Source organism: Lepisma saccharinum, chromosome 5 (genome assembly GCF_977018435.1).
Source record: "Lepisma saccharinum chromosome 5, izLepSacc3.1, whole genome shotgun sequence".
NCBI classification, from domain to species: domain Eukaryota; kingdom Metazoa; phylum Arthropoda; class Insecta; order Zygentoma; family Lepismatidae; genus Lepisma; species Lepisma saccharinum.
This window is the reverse complement of record NC_139233.1, coordinates 19,369,477-19,384,451: the sequence shown is the minus strand read 5'-3', so window position 1 is coordinate 19,384,451 and position 14,975 is coordinate 19,369,477. Positions and strand designations below refer to the sequence as shown.

The window sequence follows — 14,975 nt, the reverse complement described above, 5'->3', positions numbered from 1 at the left end:
TTTGAATCAGACCCCGTTTGACAAGAAACTTCAGCTTTTTTCCAAAGACTGTATGAAAAGAGAGAGGAACGTATGAAATATAAAATATGTGTGAAATTAAAACAATGGAAACCTTGAAAGATAATACTAACGAACTTCAAACTATGAAAAACATATTTTCGTGGTAGAAAACTCCAAGTCATTTTCGAAATATGAACTTGATGTTTTTCTTTATTATGAAGTGGAGATATGGGACGATACGATCCCTCAGCAAGAACATTTTAAGTAAGCTACCTCCAACTTTTTCAATGGTCATAATTACTAATTAGGATCCGGAAGTTGATGAAAAATCAACTTTTTTTCTGACCCTTAAAAACAATGCTAAACCTGATATCATGTCCGTTTCCCTTCAGTTAGAGCCTGAAAACACTTTCTATTTTACATTTTTTTTTCATTTTTCGGCCTTTTTTGGCTTTTAGTTTATTTGTCAGTATTTTTATTTTTCTCCTCCCCTGTTGTTTCGTGCATTTTAAATGCATTTACTAGTAAAACTTCCATATTTAGATTTCTTGACATGATCCTTTTAGCAAATTCACCATGAATCGAAAATACGGTCAATGGAAAAGCATAATATTATTCTTAACTGAAATGTTTGGCAATGGATTAAAATACTTTGTGTGAAGATCTACTTTGAGGTTCTTTTTCTGGACACTATTATCGCTTTAATCTGTAGTTTTAAAGTAAAATTAGCCACAATATTAAATGCAATTACACTCTGGTATACGCGAAGCAGAACTGTATTTTCGGATGCTGGCCGACTACAGTATCATAGAAGGCCCGCTCTGAAAGGAGATGAATTGGTTGATTTGGTGTTTTAAGTCAACTTTATGCATAGTAAGGCTAATCATTACTGGACCTACAGTTTAAAGTGGAATCCGAACCGAGTGCATAAAATAACATGAACCGTGTGGTGTAGGGGGATCGTTTGCTTATGGAATGGAAGGTCATGGGTTCAAACCTACTTCTTTGCAAAATCTTTTTCGGGAAATAAACGGCTTTGGACGAGAATGCTTATCTACGATTCTTGGATATTTCCGTTGATATTTATGCGATTTATGTCCAGCATTTCCGGATGGAGAAAGTTGACATGTAAGTTCTTAATATGTGTTAACTTATGACAGCTGAATGAAAGGAAAAGTATTTCCTAAAATCCTGCCAATCACTGAAAGATTAAAAACATTAGTAGAAGCATTACTTGAGGCATGCACAGTGGCGACGATTATGGAGTGTGGAGGGGCAGATGACCCAGCACTATGCTAAACATTATCTACCAAGGGAAAGAAACTGTCCTTGCCCTCCCCCCTCCTCCCACCTTGACCCATCAGTTTTGAAACCCAATCGCCGCCACCGAGCATGCATCGCATAAATATTTGCAGTAATATCATATAATATTATATTACGTTATTAGAACACTTCGTACTCGGTAAATAAAGAGGAAAAAATAATAAGGAAAGGGTGGGATTTGAACCTACGAAGTTTCGATCTTGACGAGAACAGTAAAAATACGAAAGTGCTGTCATCTAACCAACTACTCCAGGACATTGCTAACAGAAAGCTCAGTAAAACACTTTAATCTCAGTTGAAGCAACATTGTGCCGGAGTTTCGAACCATTTTTCGACAAAAAACAAGGAAAAGACACACTTTGCAGAATCATTTGATGTTGTGCAAGGTATCTTTACTAAACATTTCGCATAAAATCATTATAAATGTGCCTTCTTGCATTCAAATGTGACCGCAATTCTTTCCAGGTGGATGAGAACCTGTTCAGTGTTTCACAATGCACATAAATTTTCCTATTTTCAAATTCAGAACGAAGAATCTTGAAATATTTTCAACATTCGTATTTCTACTTAACATTTTTTTGTCTACTCATATAGTTTATTACTGCTTTAGGGTATCTTTACTTTATGGAATGTGAAAGAATTAAAAAAAAAAATCACAAGAGCGTTTTCATTCAGGAAGAAGAAATGTTGCAAAGTTGGCTACTCTTAGTTGGCTCTGAAGCGCTATGCTGCCAAATTTACGAATTCCGGACTTTGAAATTTTTCATGGCGGTCAAATAAGATGTTGCGAAGTGTACAAGGTCTTTTAACCGTAACTTGTCTGGAAGGTCGAGCTGTAAGTGGCAACTTTATCTTGTTTTGAAGCTTTCAGCACGGTGTATATGACCAGACAGCACACGCCTTCAAATCTCAAGGTGCCGCGCACAGGGAGGGGTTGGGGAGGTTAAAACTGAAGTTATTAATTAATTAATTAATTTGGATCACATTTATACGTCCTTTTTTCCGTTTTTAGGTCCTTCTTTTGATATTTTTAGGTCTTTTTATAGGTCTTTTTTTTGGCAATTTATAGGTCTTCAACTTCCGAGCCCTAATTATCACGCTATCTTTCTTTCTAACTGTCTGTTGGTATTCCCATGAAATAACAATTGTACTGCAAAAAATAAAGAAAAAAGTAAAAATATAAAACTCAGTACAGGCTTAACAGGTAGTGTGTGAAGGAATTAAAGAATGCATTAGTAATATTAAAAAAAAAAAACCACATTGCATGTATGACAGCCTGGGCATGTTTGTGAGTGTCCATTCATGAATTTCATCATGTCATCATCACTCATCCCCATCTTCGTAAATTAGCGAAAAGTGGCACAAAAAGCAAAGTAAAATGAAGCAAATCAGTCAATCAATAGAGAATCAAAACACGTGTGAACCTCACGAACTAATGAAGTAAAGTTGTAGTAATGTACTAATGAAGCTACAACGACCACTACTATCAACTAGTACTAGTATCAATAATAATGATCATATGCGTAACGTGGCGTGGGAGGGACACTCGCTGGTCTCAAAGTTTATTAAAATTTGCATGTTAGGGGTATTTATGTTTAACCTTCTGTCCATACTCCAAAGTTGCGTCCCCAATTTACGCGGCTGCTGATGTTACTACTACTAATAATCATTTGTTACCTTAAATATTCCAGCAACTGCGGTGTTCTCAAAGTCTTCCTTCGTCTTTCCATAAAAGAGTTTGTAGCTCCGAAGCAAGTCCTGGAATCCACCGAATTCAATTTGCTTCTCCAGTTCACTCGTATAAATCTGGAAGAAATAAGAATAGGAAAAAACCAAATGGGTTTATTTATAAGAAATTCACTACATAGTACAATATTACACCTTGCATGTGGTCTATTACAATACAAGATTTCATATGTGGTGTAAATATAAGAAAGAGCAAATCGCTATGTTGGTTACCAATGTTAGGCTCGAAAAACTGCACTGGTACATCCAAAAACGTTGAAGTTTTTCCAGTATGGAGGGCCGATTTTGGTGACGGAGTGGTTAGCAGAGCGTGCTAAAACACCAGGGATTCCGGGTTCGAATCTCGGTCTGATCATGGGTGACCCTTTATCAATTCCATCATATATCATCATATATCGACCCGAATCTAGGTCACTGGTGTCATATCACGAGTAGCTAACCAGTATTACAAGAGTGCATCATTAAACCTAACCATACCTGGAGACATTCTTAAACCGTGAACATCAACTATTTCCGTCGCGGAGTTACGGCATTGGTAACAATGTTGGACACCAAGAATGACTTCTTTAACTTTGTTTCATTTCAATGCAATATTGTTATTGTCACGAGATCCAGGTGGGAATTTTGAAAGGTGGAGCAGGGTCAAAATTTTAAAAATTATTCTGCAGTGGGGGAGCGTGTCCAGGGAGGGGACAAACACTTTTTTTTCAGGGGACAAACATTTTTTCCGGCGAGAGCCAGTTCTTTACTTGGAATCATTTGGAAATGGAATATCATTTACTTTACTTTCCACGTTAAAAAGAACAATAAACAAAATAAGGCGGGCTCCGTGGCGGAGTGGTTATCACAGCAGCTACGATATCAGGGGTTTTCGGTTCGAATCCAGGCATGGGTGTTCATTGCATGATCACTCATCCTCATCTTCACGATTAGCCAAAAGTGACAGAAAAGCAAAGTAAAATGAACCAAATCAATCAATCCATCAATAAACATAATGTTTGTTTTTATAATTACAGTTTTTATAACACCTTATTCCCGAATAAATTAAAAGTCAGAGAGACGTAATTAATTATAAGTTCCTACCGTAATAGGTGGTTGATAGTTCCCAAATTTCGCACCGAGAGGTAAAGCACTCGATGTTTTTCCAGAGGTCTTGCTTTCTCTGTTTAGTCGCTCGCTCTCCAATACGAATCTAGACTCTTTCTGCATCTTGAATTCCTATAAGTAAAACAAATATATATGAACACATCATCAATGTTTAATACATAACCACATGTTGATGCATACCTGGGGACGTGAAGTTCTCGTTTTAACGAAAACAACGAAAAGTTCAAGAAAGCAAAATAAAGTGTTTAAAATGTAGTATTTCGATAGGTTCAGGAGCCAAGTTTTCTGTGTTTCGGATTCCCGACATAAGGCGAATTAAGCCATTTTTTCAGAATAACACTGAATTTTGTGCTTTCGTATCAATCCATACGATTATTCTTTATTTTTAAACTTTCTCCAGAAGCTTCAATTCACCAGTTGTCCACTCCTCTCATGTATTTGAATTATGCACAGTCGAGTGTTAAGCAGACTTCCTGATGTATTGAGGCTACAAGGTTTACAAGAGGTAAACAAGTGGTAAGCTGTTTACAATTATAGGAAAGTTAAAACTCACGAATCAGCTTGGAGGAAGTCTGGATTGACAGGGGTTTTAGAGGAGCGGACAGACTGGGAGGGGAGTCACTTTTCGATTTGATTGGAAACAGTGAACAGGTCTTTTGGAGAGTAGGGAAGGAGAGTAGTCACCCTGACGGAGAACGCGAACGCGTCCTGCGCACACGTTGCGGTGTGTGCCTCGTACAATGAACGCGCGAAGAAGAGGGGTCGCGCGGAAGGGGCGACTCGACTGGTCATTCGCGGTCCAGTCGTTCTGTGGGAATTCTGCATTCAGGAGAGCGCCTCATAGTCTGGCACCGCCCACAAGCTTTCCCCTCTGCGCATCGCTACTCCAGACATTCCGGAAAAGGAATATAGCTGAGAAGCCTGGAGAAAGCACGATTTCATTTTACACTTCGTTAGTGATTTGATCATTCATTGTAAGTCTAGACAGGTATTTATCCTAATCCTTGCCATGTATGATTCAGGTTCGAAAGTTCTAAAAATCCAACGAGTGACTATTTGCCATTTCTAGTTGTGTTGTAACGTATTCTATTTCAGTTGTGCCTCTTTCTGCCAAGCATGCAACTTGTCGTGATGCCCTAGAATGATTTGATGCGTAAAACGCAGCGAATTATATATTATAAACCTGGGATAACACGTCTGTTCAAAGACATCACCTAAAGTTCTATGAGTTCTGTTATTTCCAGTCTAGCTGGTGAAAGTTTGAGTCGAGAGAGATTGTCACGCGCCATTTTATGCAGTTTAGCGTAGACATGACTGACAGTGCTTTGACCTCGTTATGAAATAGAATTCACTACGGGAATCTTCCAAGAAGATCTAGTATTTTTGTCATTAAAACTAAAATTTGTCTCAATTTTCCAGAAGTAAAGCAATGTGAAAATTTTAAGCATAGAAGAAAGAGTGAAAACGCATGTAAAAAAAACATCGATTTTAAATTAATAACTAATAACACCAAATTCTATCCTAAACCGCTAAAATAACACCGAAATGCAGTAAAAAATAACATTGAAATTTAGGGGAAAATAAAACGAAGACTTTACATCCGCGCTAAGCTTATCACCCATTGCAGCTCATCGCGCCCGCCAAAACGTGCAGAAGCGGCGTGTGGAATTTCCATGCTAGAAACCGGGCGGGTTTTAGAGCTTTTGTTTTTTCTTTTCTATTTTTTCCAATTCGCTGTAGTGTCATTCGGCGGTCTTCGCGTAGTTCCGGCGTTCCTCATAGAGGTAAAGAAAGGCTATAATTTTCCAAGACGCACGTTCTGACTCCATAGAACAGGGAAACAGTCACCGGCAAAAAAATATAACACCTGGATCCTGAAACACTTGCTTCCCTGCACAGGCGTTATGTGTGTTGCCTAAGTCTACGGCGATAAAAGAATGACAATAGCAAATCTTCAAAACAAATCGCCGATAAGTGTACATTAATGGGCAGTCAATCTTCCGCGGGGAATTTTTACTCCTACCTTAGTTAATAGGAAATTAAGCGGTCCGTTAGCTTCCTACGTGAAAGTTTAACCCCCTCGATATTTAAAAGTGAGTTAAGTGGGCAATCATTTCTCTATGGAAATTTTGACCCCTCTCTCATTTTAGTACATAAAATTAAATTTTCTACGCAAAATTTCTACTACCTTACAATTATTTGGATTTCGTGAGAGTAGTCAATTTCCTCCATGACTTTCAATTAATATTCTCCGCAGAAAAATTACTGAAATCAATTTTTTCCCTTACAAAAAAGACTATACAGTCAGGTTTCCCCGCAGACAAATGACTGTCCAGTCAATTTTCTCCGCAGAAATATGACTAAAAACAAATTCTCTCCTTGGAAATATGGCCATAGATTAACTTTTCTCCGCAGACAAATGACTGTGCAATCAATTTTCTCCGCAGCAATGTGAATAAAATCAATTTTCGTTTTAGAAAAATGCTTACAGAGTCAGTTTCCTCCGCAGAAAAAAAGAACTCTTCAGTCAATTTTCTCAGTAGAAAATGACTGTGCAATGAATTTTCTCCTCAGGAAAGTGAATAAAATCAATTTTCTATGCAGAAAAATTACTGTATGGTAAAATTTCCTTGTAGAGAAATTACTGTACAGTGAATTTTCTCGATAGAAAAACGACTGTTCAGTCACTTTCACCGGCATAAGCATGAGTATTCCTTTGTTTGTTCCTTCATCAGTATCATCTAATTAATATAGTCTACAGTGAAAGACATGCGACATAGAATAAGTTAAATACTAAATACACATCTAATGTGAAATACAATCATTCCTTTACCTGCCAGGATATCTTGACGTGTGGTGGAATCCTTGACATTTCCCACGAATGTTCACACTGTCTACAATTACTACCACTTGAACATAAAATGTCTTTACTGAATTTAATGACAAATATTAATTTCAAATTTTATTCCTTAAAATAAAATACTGGCACACCAAAAAAGGCGATAGTAGAATCTCATACCACATTTTTTTTAAAAGAAATAGTATTTATGTTATTATAATTCAAAAACAAATACTGTTTTAAAAATTATGAGTTATTTGAAACACTAAAAACGTAAGGTAAATGGATCTCTAACCTTATTTTTTTAACGAGAAAATGCCACTTTAGTTAAAACTAGAAACTTTACCAGGTGCGCTGTTTCCAATGCTTCGTGAAACTTGCACCACCAATCAAATTCTTCCTGCTTGGCATTTGATCCCTCTTGTTGATCGGGTGTCACCAGGAGATCTCGTTCCGAAAATTTCTGTACCTTGACTTCCATTTTACGCTACAAAAAATATAGAGGTCGTTAAATGTTTTTGAGGGTCTCGTATTGAACATGCTACTAGGCTATGCTATTGTAGAACATAGAAGAAGCACCATATTTTATATTAAGATTATAGTCTGAAACATACATGTTCAGTTTTGGGCAAGGTACCTTTTCCCCTCCCTCACTATCAACACAGATAAACATATTATAGCAGCGCCATCTTTTGTTTGATAATTTGATCCAGAAGTAAAAGCAGGCGCCTCCAAGCGGACGATACGAGAACTTCTTGCAGAGGCTAATTATAAAGCGAAGAAAGTTTGCTGCCTGAGTTACATCTGCCTATAATACGTTTATTAAAAAAAAAATCTACAGGCGGTTAGTGAGAAATACAATATACACTGTTAGAAGTAACCGCAAATGTACGATATTCTTCCGCACTATACATGCAGGTGACTGGCGTACGCGGGGGGAACTGACGGGGCTACAGCTCCTCCCGAAATTTTGAGAAAATCAAAGTTTTAAGATGAAAACAATCAAAAGCTGATGAAAAACTGAAGAGGTAAATGCAACCCCCATTTAAAATGGCCCACGATTATCATCTTTGTCTTTGAACAAATTTTAAAACAAAGGTCAAGATGATAATTACGATATATGTTATAGTGTGCCTCCCCATGTAATATACACCTTTACAATATTAGCCCACTCCAAAAGAGAATTCTGTGAATGCTTGTGACGCAAGTCTTCAAATTATTTCCAACAAACATGCTGAATACGAGTCATTACTTGGTGCAGTACACAAAATAATGAATCATTTACATGAAAGGAGTTTTACATTGAATTTTATAACTAACTGTCTGGTATTATTGCCGCAGTAATAGAACCGTGTTTATTTAAATTTGAATGAATGAATTAATTAATTAAAATTATTTTTTTTTGGTGCGTCGGCAGTTCAGAGCATTCTGCACCCTTCTATATATTCGGGGAAATATGGTACTCGACCATTGGTATTTCTGCCTTTGGGAGAGCAGCAAGGGACAAGTTAATCACAGATGTATTTAAATTTGAATATTTTGTCATGCATAAAGTAGATAATGATTACAAATTACAGTTATATGCACCAGAAATATATAGCCTATTTAAAAACTGAATCTTGTATGTACTAACACTTATGCTGGAACATTGATGGAAGTTACAGAAGAAAATATATCATACGCTTCTATAAAATGTAAGGCGCAATATTGAAGAGCCTGTTCGCCTGGGATCCCGGGTTCGAATCTCGGTGTGGGCATGAATGTTCTTTATGAGTATCCCTTCATCAATTTCATCACTCATCCACATCGTCTCGACTAGCCCAAATTGGAGGAGAAGCTACGTAAAATAACCTAATTTAATCAATCAATCGAAGAGCCTGTTGTAGTGCAAAATCATATATGGAATATGCATATATTGAGCATCTAATATTATATTGTGTCACTTGTTGCAATTTACTCACCACTGTATCCCGACAGCTGAAGAAGTTCCTGCAGGAGTCGAGAAGCATTTCGAGAAACGGTTTCTTCTTCTCCTTTTCTTTCGTGGAAACTTTCCTTATAACTTCCTTACCAGACGCCCTCACCAGTATTTCACCCGACTTCTTCGAGGCTAAGGATGATGGCACAGGTTTCCGTGTGTCTGATATTACTGTACAGGAGAGAGTGCGAAATCATTAAAAATGGTTGGGAAGATTCATTTCACGTACAAATATACACACACATAAATTAATTATTATGAATTTACTATATATTATTAAAATATATGAAGGAATTCAAATATGGAATGAATTATTTTACCAACTGGCTCAAAATGCCAATAGTTTATTACTAGTATTTCTTTAATTTTTATTTTCTTTTTATACTGATCAATGAGATTTTCATACTTATATTTTAAAAACTCAATATGCTGACCAAGGCAGAAATTTATTTTATTATAAAAAATAAACTAAACGTAACGTTTCAACCTTCTAGCAAGGCCTTCTTGACTCTGCACCAAGTACAAATGTAACAAGGTACAAAACAGGACGATATATATACACAAACATTACTCCCCTCCAAACTATTAGGGAGAAGAGAATACTAGTGAGAAAATGGAAGGAGGCCAAGGAAATAGAGAAGAAAAGTGAAGAAGATACAATGAACTGGAATGGGGACTGGAGATAAACAAAGAATGGAAGAAGGTGTGAGAAAGAGGGACACGAGAGAAGGAGGAGAGAAGAAGGAAGAAGAATGAAGGAAAAAGAGCGTGAGATAAAGAGTCCAACAACATTCTAGATGGAAGAAAATATGTTTAGCTTTTAGGTGAAAGTACAGTTGACATGGGAAAGCCACCTGCTAGAATGTTCCAGAACAACTTTCTAATAGTCTGGAGGGGAGCAATTTTTGTGTACATATATCGTCCTGTTTTTGTACCTTGTTACATTTGTACTTGGTGCAGAGTCTGTAGAAGACCTTGCTAGAAGGTTGAAACGTTACGTTTAGTTTATGTTTAATAATAAAATAAATTTCTGCGTTGGTCAACAAATTGAGTTTTTCATATCATGGAAACAAGGCTTAATGGTGCTATACTTATATTTTGTGTATATAGTGCTCTTGGTGTACAGAGGTGGAATAACATACTTCCCCAAAAATGACTATTGTTTCTCAAGGCCTATGGGGGAAGTAGCTTTTTCCACCACTATAGTTGCGGCGCCAGACTATTTCACGTGAGGGCCATATTTTCAGATCATAATGTGTTGTGATAGTCATATTGTTATTACGGAATCCAATCGAGGAAGATTCCTTTCATTTCATCATTACCCTTACAGCACAAATCTCCAAGAGATATCCACAATGTACAGATCAGATCCATGGATATTATGGATATCCATTGGATATCTAAATCTCATCTTATTCTGGATATCCAATACAGATCCAAATCTTGTCCAATACTGGATATCTAAAAGTCATCCCATTCTGGATATCCAATACAAAGCCATATATATTCCAATACGAATATCCAAGGGATATTCAATGGATGTCTCTTGGACATTTGTGTGCTGTGTGGGTATCTTACACATTTTATGTCCAGTCCCGATTAGCCTGTCTGTGCACAAAGTTAACATAAAGCAAACTTTGAATGCGAGTTCGATACAATAAAGTAAAGAATAAAAAAATGTTTATGTATCATCTAATAATTTTCAGCAAAGTGCATAATTAATAATCGCCCATACCTTCAAGTGGCAATTCCTGACTTAAGAATTTCGCCCTCTCCTCGTTCGTCAAAGGGTTGTATCTGAACCTCAAGGGATTCTTGATCGTGTGAGTTCCGATCAATGCCGGGTTCTTAGTATTCCTATTATCGACTACTTTGATAATAATAGCAGGGAAAAACAGTTCGTCCTCTGGCAACGTCTGAAAATAAATGTAGTTTTTGGGTATTAGTTATACAGTGTGATCACATCTTAAGATTTGCACCCGCATATCAGCTATCACGTCAGGCCTGTCCAACTCCCTGTATTTGTGGAAGGGCGTTCTTGTATGCCTGTGTGGATTGCAGGACGAGCAGCGGTACTGTAGCGTTGTAAGAAGGGCGGATAGGAGGAAATGAGCGAGGTAGTAGGCTTCGACGGTAGCGTTGATGCTGCGAGAAATTCGTGAGTAACAGTGCAGTGTGGCATTGTAATGACCACAGGAGGTGCTCCCGTGAAAAACAGTGCCTTCCCTCATTAATTTTTTACCTCTCAACGCACGAAGCTTCAGAATTCTTGCTCTGCTGCAATTGAACTTTAGATGAAATGTGCAGGCGGGGACCTCGCACAGCCCGGATCGCTTGCTGGCCTTCACAACTGCAAGCGAGTTGCTCAAAACCTGTACCTATTTACCTGCCACGTCCTCTCACGTGTGCATCTGCCAGCTTAGCACAGGGTAGAAAGAATGAGATACCTCTGGGCACAGATCAGGTGACTAACACTACGAATATATGGAAAGAAACAATAGATTTAACCCACTACGGAGGGTACAATTCGTAATATATTCTTGAATGATCATGTACAAATATTAGATAACTTTGGAAATCTTTTCATACAATATTTTTCTTTTCTTTTTATTTCTTATTAATTGTAGCCAATCTTCTTCCTTGGGCTTCTTCTTCTTTCAATCGCTAAGGCTTCTTCTTATAATTGCTAAGGCTTCTTCTTCTTGAAATTAATAAGGCATCTTCTTCTTATAACTACTAAGGTTTCGTTTTCTTGTAATTACTAAGGCTTCTTCTTCTTGTAATTATTACATAGTGTGTATTTTTTCTTCTTTGGGTTTCTTTGTCGATCTTATCCAAATTGACGGAAATATTAAGAAAATCGATCTCCCAGACAAACAAAGAGAAAGGAGTTAGTTAAAGATCGCCGCCTGGCCGACTCTAACCTTAACTTGGAGCTGCAATAGATGCGCCTACCAAAAGTGCTTGGGTGCCTGCCGTGAAATGGCGCTACACCTGGGAAAACAACCCAAAAGCCGCACGAAACTCTCAGTTTGTGGGAACCGTAATATACCCAGTATCGTAATTACAATTCGACTTCTTTACTTTTATATAATGATCACTTATGCTATTACTGAATATTAATTACTCTTTCCACCTTATTTATATCCTGTTATTGTGCTAAGTTCATTTATTTCTTCCATTATAATTAGTATTAATATCTACAATCATTATTTCACCACATCAGCGCTTTTCTTTTTCTATTTTTACCATTGTAGACGTTTTCTTGAGAGCTGCCACCTCTGGTCCACTTTCTAAACTGCTTTATGCATTATCAAATGTAAGCGTCGTTCTTCTTGCATGCTGCCATCTATGATCCTCTACCTCAAACAACAACAATGCAGTTTGTGTACGTGACATACCATACGATGATACAATGGATCAAGCAGAGAAGGGGGCTGATGGGGCTACAGCCTCTTAGAATTTTGAGAAAATTAACAGTTTCAAACAAAAGAGTGAAAAACTCATAAAAAAACAGAGTGGTTAATGCAAACCTCCCTTCAAATTACCCTCGCCTGCCATTTTTGAGAGTTCTAAATATACGAAATATTTTATTGTGTAACCCCTCGAAACCAGCTATTCCACCTTTACAAATCCAGCCCCTCCCGAAAAAAAATCTACGCACGCCAGTGCGACGATACACAGGGTCAACCAATTTATATAGGAAAGAAATATAACAGATGCCTGGTGGTGTAACAATTTCTCTCAACGTTGTGCTAAAACTGTTTGTACGGACAAAATCGTCTTAATGTAAGATAGAAACTTGATACTAAAAACTGTGGAATCTAAACCAATTTTCCACTTCTGTGTTAAAATCCGAGACCATGAGAGGGGGTTATTCAATACGAATGTTCGGTGACAGGCAATTCTTGGTTGTAACAACCACACTGACTTTGAATGGAATCATTACAACCCAGAATTATCCGCGACTGCACAACATTGGGGAAAAGAAGAAGCGCCATTTTTTATGCGATTCTACCTAGGTAGTTAGTCTTGATGGCAAATAATTTTCGATGGGGATAATATTACAAAAACACACAGGGTGTCACCATAAACATCCACAAACTCTCTCGTTCATGTCATCAAGACCAAACAACTTCTCTCTATAACATTATATACCTTGAGGCTTCTTACCGACACTACAAGTATTCGAAAACAGGAAATGAATCTGTGATGGATATTTACAGGATAAAACTGCAGTCTTTCGAGGACTTATAGCGTCAGATCAAGACCTCAACGAGTAAATGTTACCAAGAAAAATTGTTCGTCTTGTACTCCAGATATCCTGATTCTTTCGATTAAATAATTTGTATACATGTAAACACTCACAACATCCACGAAAGAAACCGACGGTTTGAAATTCGGAAAATTCTTCATATCTTGTATGACGGAAGATTTGCTGAACCTCCCTAGACAATCGACAATGACTTGTGGTTTTATAGTTCCAAATATGGTAGCGCTCTTCAGATCTCGAATGCCCCAGAAAAGAACTTCTAACCTAATGAAAGGATAATTAATTGAAAGTATTTGGAAACTATTCAGAATTTCAAAATTTCTACAACATTAGACAAATTGACTGTTATATAACTTTATATACTGCATTAAATAATCAATGTACAATAAGTTAATTACGTTACAGGAATTTTAAAGTCATGGTAAAATATTTAACATTAGCAATTAGTAATGTGGTAAAAGTTTTAAAATGTTAACAAAAAATCAAATAGTAACATTAATCCCATCTAGTAGTCATCTCAGTAACTGAATTTATCATATCAAAATTGTTTATTAGGAAATTATTCAAATTATTGTTTTATTATTATCATTACTGAACTTGGAGAAACCTCATGTAAAAACGTAGTTAATATGCTATCTCGTAATATTAAGCTGAATCGTGTAATTTATACAATCAATTACAGGCATGTGAACTATTCCATGCTACTCGAGTTGAAGCGGCTCAAGGTCTAGCTTCCAGCCCCCTCCCTTTCCCTTGTCTAATTCTCTCTTTTCTTCCTACTTCTCCTCCGAGGACTGCGGCCTGGCTGCAGTGTTGCCAGTATCATTAGTGATTCTCATAAAATCAGTCTGTGAATATTCCACATAACTGAGAGACAAACAAGAGAAGAGAAGAGAAGGGAAGCAGAGACATAGAAACAGGAGAACGAAACAGAAAATGGGAGAAATAAAAATAAAAAGAGAACATTAGTCAGGAGATTTTATGAATGAAAATATATTGGAAAGGGAAGTGAAGGAGAAACAAGAATGACACTGCTTAGAAGGATAACGCAAAGAAAAACAAGATAATGAAAGAATAGTCACTGTACAAAGGTTTTAAGAAGAAAGCCCACACATATACCAGAAGTGAGAACGAATACTAGCTGAATAATGACAGGAGAATTTAAGAAAATTAGGACCCCACTTTAAACTGTACGTCCAGTCCCGATTAGCCTACATAAAGTGGACTTAAATCAGTGCACTTTATGCACAGGTAAGCTAATTGGGACTGTACCTACAATTTAAAGTGCCGGGTGTAAGGGGTGCTCCTTCTACGTAGTGCACCCAATAGTCAACCTCACTTCCATGTAGTACACCCTGGACTGTAGACTAACGAGGCTCTGGCGACTGACCCCCATGGCCAGTATAATTCTGTGCCGTCCTGTGTTTTTTCCTTATTTGTGCTTTTTAGCCTCAGCTTTTAACCAAGGTAAGGAAATTTTAGTTTTCAGACACGCTTTCATTTTTGATATGATAAGGGGCTGGACCCCGTATAGTGTGACGGGTGCAAAATAGCCTCAGTGCTGACGCACCCAACAAAATTTTAATTCAAATTCAAAGTGCCTCCACAGGGTATTCAACCCGGGACCGCTTGATTACATTGCGACGACGAGACGTTACAACTGCACTAACGGGGGAGACTGACTAAAATATGACGCCAGAGAAGGAAAT

The 14,975-nt window shown here is 37.3% G+C and overlaps 1 protein-coding gene across 1 annotated transcript in view; it reads right to left on the bottom strand.

The window, feature by feature from the left end:
• LOC145987807 (fer-1-like protein 6) overlaps positions 1-14,975 on the bottom strand; it is a 70,906-nt gene that overhangs the window by 25,096 nt on the left and 30,835 nt on the right. Inside the window, exons 12-17 of the mRNA XM_083122515.1 lie at positions 13,362-13,530; positions 10,729-10,909; positions 8,977-9,164; positions 7,362-7,502; positions 4,153-4,287; positions 3,001-3,129 (exon numbers count right to left, since the gene is read on the bottom strand). Coding sequence (XP_082978641.1) covers positions 3,001-3,129; positions 4,153-4,287; positions 7,362-7,502; positions 8,977-9,164; positions 10,729-10,909; positions 13,362-13,530 — 943 coding nt within the window. The remainder of the gene's footprint in view (positions 1-3,000; positions 3,130-4,152; positions 4,288-7,361; positions 7,503-8,976; positions 9,165-10,728; positions 10,910-13,361; positions 13,531-14,975) is intronic.